This window comes from Cyprinodon variegatus, unplaced genomic scaffold (genome assembly GCF_000732505.1).
Source record: "Cyprinodon variegatus isolate N-32 unplaced genomic scaffold, C_variegatus-1.0 Scaffold53, whole genome shotgun sequence".
In the NCBI taxonomy this organism is placed as follows: Eukaryota; Metazoa; Chordata; class Actinopteri; order Cyprinodontiformes; family Cyprinodontidae; genus Cyprinodon; species Cyprinodon variegatus.
Window position 1 is genome coordinate 1,820,868 of NW_015150506.1, and position 4,176 is coordinate 1,825,043.

The window sequence follows — 4,176 nt, forward strand, 5'->3', positions numbered from 1 at the left end:
AGCAACCAGAGTCACTTTGACATCCTGCCCAGTTTGATGCTGCTGCTAAAAGATTTATTTGTCAAACTGATGCTAAAGTAGAACTTCACATGATGCTCCACATTCCTCATTTTTGAGCAGACGGTGCTTCTTGTGAGAGCTGTGATAAAATACAACTTGTTTCACTTAATTTTACGACAGAAAAAGAATCTCTAGCCCTAATACTCCGTCGTATTATCCAGACCTGTGTTGGCTGTTTTTTTTTTCCTCTAATAGAACGACTGGATCTAAACTCAGATTAATTCAAATATCTCTGGTCTTTAATCGTGTGACTTAATTTATTTGAATCATTATTTTCTATTTTCCTTCTTCAAAAAAGGTTTTAATCCTCCACAATTATGCACTACTTTGTGTTTCTTCATTTCAGGGCCATGAATCATTTTGTAAGACGTTCCTTTAAAGCAAAAGCTTGAATTCAGAACGACAAAATTAAAATAAAGTTTGTGGATTTTTATTGCTGTAAAAAAAGAAAAAGTGAAATGCAAACGTTGAGACTGAGGTAAATTCATCTAGAGTCGGGGTGAGACCAACCCTGTTGTCTTTTCACAGCAATGCTTCATGCTGCCTCAGTCCCTGGGTGTTATTGGGGGGAAACCCAACAGTGCCCATTACTTCATTGGTTATGTCGGTATGTCTGATCTCATGTTTGTACTTTAAACTCTCAGCTGTGCATTGTTTAAAAAAAAAAAAAAGCTCAGTCACATTATTCCCCTTTTCTTTCCCTAAATGTTCTCAAGAAGCCATTTTGGTTGTGAACTGGTGTGTTTGTCTCCAGGAGAGGAGCTGATCTATTTAGACCCGCACACCACGCAGCCGGCGGTGGAGCCCAGCGAAGACGGCCAGGTCCCCGATGAAACCTACCACTGTCAGCACCCGCCCTGCCGCATGCACATCTGTGAGCTGGACCCGTCCATCGCAGCGGTGAGGCTCACGCCGTCTCTCACAGCGAGGAGATGGTTGATGTGAGAAAACTGGAAAGTTTAGAGTGTGTCTTTTTGTTTCTTCTATTCGCCAGGGCTTCTTCTGCCAAACAGAGGATGACTTTGATGACTGGTGTCTGCGCATCCGAAGGGTACGTCCCATCTCCCCAAGGGGGGAAAGTTTAATAAAGCAGGCAATTTTAAATAAATACAACCTAATGAATCATTTTGTATTGATTCGCTGAAAAATTATTGGTTTTAATGTTGATAATTATGGCTTCCAGCTAATAAAAATAAACAGGATTTAAGAACAGAAATGGGTCTGGTGGCGGCCATGTTACAGTCTGCACCGACATGGGGGGGGGGATTCTGTAAAAATTCAAAAAATATCCTCTGGACTTGGTTTTCAAGATTTGAAGACGTTTCGCTTCCTCTCCAGGAAGCTTTCTCAATTCGAATGTCTGGATCCGCAGTGAGTTTGAGTCTTATATGGACAAGGCCTCGTATTGCTTGGAAACATGCAATGGTAACCGATGAATGGGTCGGTTGGTTCCATCGTTAGCCTGTAATATCTGAAACTGTCTATGATTATGATCTGAACTGTCAGATATTACAGGCTAACGATGGAACTAAACGAAATTAAGAATTCTGACTTTTTTCCCATACTAAACTGAAATAAAATTTTAAAATCTGTTAACTTTTTTTTTTTTTTTCACTGGCCCTATTCCTCTTCCGTACTTGCTCATATTTTCCAGACAAAAAGTTAATGGAGCATCTCCCAAATGTCCCGGCAGCAACAACGCTTTTATTGGTTCCGCTATCGGGACGGAACCAATAATGGAGACATTTTTTTTTTTATATATAAAAAAAAAAATTGCAATTTTAATGTTTTTAGATTACAAAAATAAATCGTACAAAAAATAATCCTATTTATGATGTTTTAAAAATTAAGACCCACGAAAGACTGATTTAAGACATTTTAATACCAATTAAGGCCTTAATTTTATTTTGAAGAATTCAATGCCTTTTAAGACTTTTTAAGGACCCGCGGGAACCCTGTGATCGTGACACATTTTTTAACTGATTAATGCATAAATTTATGAAGTCACGGCTAAGGTATTAGTTTAGGTATAAATAGCGATCCATTCTGGATCTGTCCAGACTGGGTGTCCTCCATGTCAAAGAGCTCCGGATCAACAGACCCACATTTCTGTTTTAAAATCCTCTTTCTGATAAACTGACTTTAGGATTTCACTTCACTGAAAAAACCAGAAATAAAACGACTCGGTGCGTAAACTCTTCTGATGCATCGGTGTGATGATGTCACTTCTAGTTGTCCTGCAAGAAAGGCGGCCTGCCCATGTTTGAGTTGGTAGACAGTCAGCCCGTCCACATGGTCAGCGTCGACGCCCTGAACCTTACTCCTGGTAAATCAGCTGCATTCTTATTGAAAATAAAAAAGCTCTCAATAAGAGGAAGGATTTGATTTGTTTTTTTAAATTTCCTCTGCAGATTTCTCAGACTCGGACCGACTGGAACGGTTCTTTGATTCCGAGGATGAAGAGTTTGAAATCTTGTCCCTGTAAGGACCTTTGAGGAACAGCGATACGGACAGTAGGCGAAGGTTCGTCTCTTCTCCAGATCAGAAGAGGAGCCCGGTGGGGTGGGGGGGTTGAACATTTATTAGAGACCTGCTCCAGAGGAAGCTCCTCCCATCAGCTGTGTCCCGTAGCTGGACTGAGGCTGCAGCCGGAGCTCAGGATCATCTGTATGCACATCTTCACACGCCTGTGTTTTCATTCCAGTCTTAACACTTTAAATGTTTATGCTGAAGTGACCTGGTGCCTTTCCCCACCCCCCGCCCCCCTGAGTAAAATCGCCATTACGGTTTTATGTTGACTAGACCCACAGCGGCTTACGCAGTTCATCCACTAATCCCTGCAGTCTGTAATGAAACCAAATTTTAGCTGCTGACGCAAAGTATCCTCGCCAGGTTTACCATCTACTCTCTTTCTGTTTGAAAATTATTTATTTAATCAAAACATAGGTAAGCGATGGAACAAGAGACGTGTAAGGACTAAAAATAAATCAACTGTTTATCTCTTTCTGGTTTAAAAAAAGGAAAGTTTATATTACATGTGTCATGATCAGAATGGAGGCCATGTTTTCTGCAGAGGCGTCTTTATTTCCTCCACCTGCTCAGACTCACTTCCACAGCTCCCCGAGGGGCGTGTTCTCCGTCCGCTCGATGATGTCCAGGCTGTGCGCTTTGATGTCGTTGTGAACTTCTTCAATATTCTGTGATGCATCAATTACCTGCAGAGCAGATTAACGGGATTATTAGATTATTTGTTAACCCAGACTGAACGGGAGCAAACCACCTTCATACCTTCCAGTTTACTGAAGGATCCTTCATGATCCGCTCAAACTTCTCCTGAACCGCCTTCTGGAAGCTGCTGGTCTCGTACCTCTCTGTGCCAAACTGACCCCGGGCCGCCGCCTCCGCCGGGTTCATCTTCAGGAACATGACGAGGTCGGGCTTGGGCAGCCCCCGCTCCGGATTCATGCACCAGTCCTGACACAAGCCCTGCAGAGGAACCCGAGGAAACGTTAGCAGACTGTTTCACCGCATCACTGGAAACCAACAGGAGAGAACTCACCAGCTTGGCGCTGGTAAAAGCCACGCCAGAGAAGGAGTACCGGTCCACAACCAGAGTGACGCCCTGCTCCAGCTTCTTCTTCATCACAGGCCTGAGACGTCAGGAGGAAACACACAAACTACAGTTTCCCACAGTCCACCACAGAAACTAAAGGTTTTTAACAGAATGGTGTGGCTGGAAGGTCAAAGGTCATCGGTTTCATGTTTTTCAGACCAACTGAAGTTCAAATATTTTGACAGAAGTTTGCTTTAAAAAATGGATGTATACAGTATTAAATTGGAAGGAAGGAAAAGAGAGAAATAAAGGAAAAGGAGCGATAGAACCGCTGTATGGAGTGAATTTTGTTCCCTTATTGTTGAAAGCAAAGAACGCGTTTTCTAACCGGAAAAAAAGTCCAGAAATAAAACTTTGAAAAAAAACTTATTCAAAAAGGTTCCGGAATTACGAGTATGAGAGCCAGGCTAGAGATTTTCTTTTTTATTTTGAGAAGAAAGTCGTAATATTACGAGAATAAAGTAATCATACAGCAACCCGTTTCAGAAAGAAAGCTTGGAGCT

The 4,176-nt window shown here is 42.0% G+C and overlaps 2 protein-coding genes across 2 annotated transcripts in view; one reads left to right on the plus strand and one right to left on the minus strand.

Moving 5' to 3' along the window:
• atg4b (autophagy related 4B, cysteine peptidase) overlaps positions 1–3,009 on the plus strand; it is an 11,017-nt gene extending 8,008 nt beyond the window's left edge. The window contains exons 9-13 of the mRNA XM_015371111.1: positions 589–667; positions 815–960; positions 1,055–1,111; positions 2,293–2,386; positions 2,472–3,009. Of these exons, the coding sequence (XP_015226597.1) occupies positions 589–667; positions 815–960; positions 1,055–1,111; positions 2,293–2,386; positions 2,472–2,545 (450 nt within the window). The 3' untranslated portion in view covers positions 2,546–3,009. The remainder of the gene's footprint in view (positions 1–588; positions 668–814; positions 961–1,054; positions 1,112–2,292; positions 2,387–2,471) is intronic.
• The window catches only part of dtymk (deoxythymidylate kinase), a 4,336-nt gene continuing 3,129 nt past the window's right edge, over positions 2,970–4,176 (minus strand). Inside the window, exons 3-5 of the mRNA XM_015371112.1 lie at positions 3,620–3,710; positions 3,349–3,546; positions 2,970–3,275 (exon numbers count right to left, since the gene is read on the minus strand). Of these exons, the coding sequence (XP_015226598.1) occupies positions 3,165–3,275; positions 3,349–3,546; positions 3,620–3,710 (400 nt within the window). The 3' untranslated portion in view covers positions 2,970–3,164. The remainder of the gene's footprint in view (positions 3,276–3,348; positions 3,547–3,619; positions 3,711–4,176) is intronic.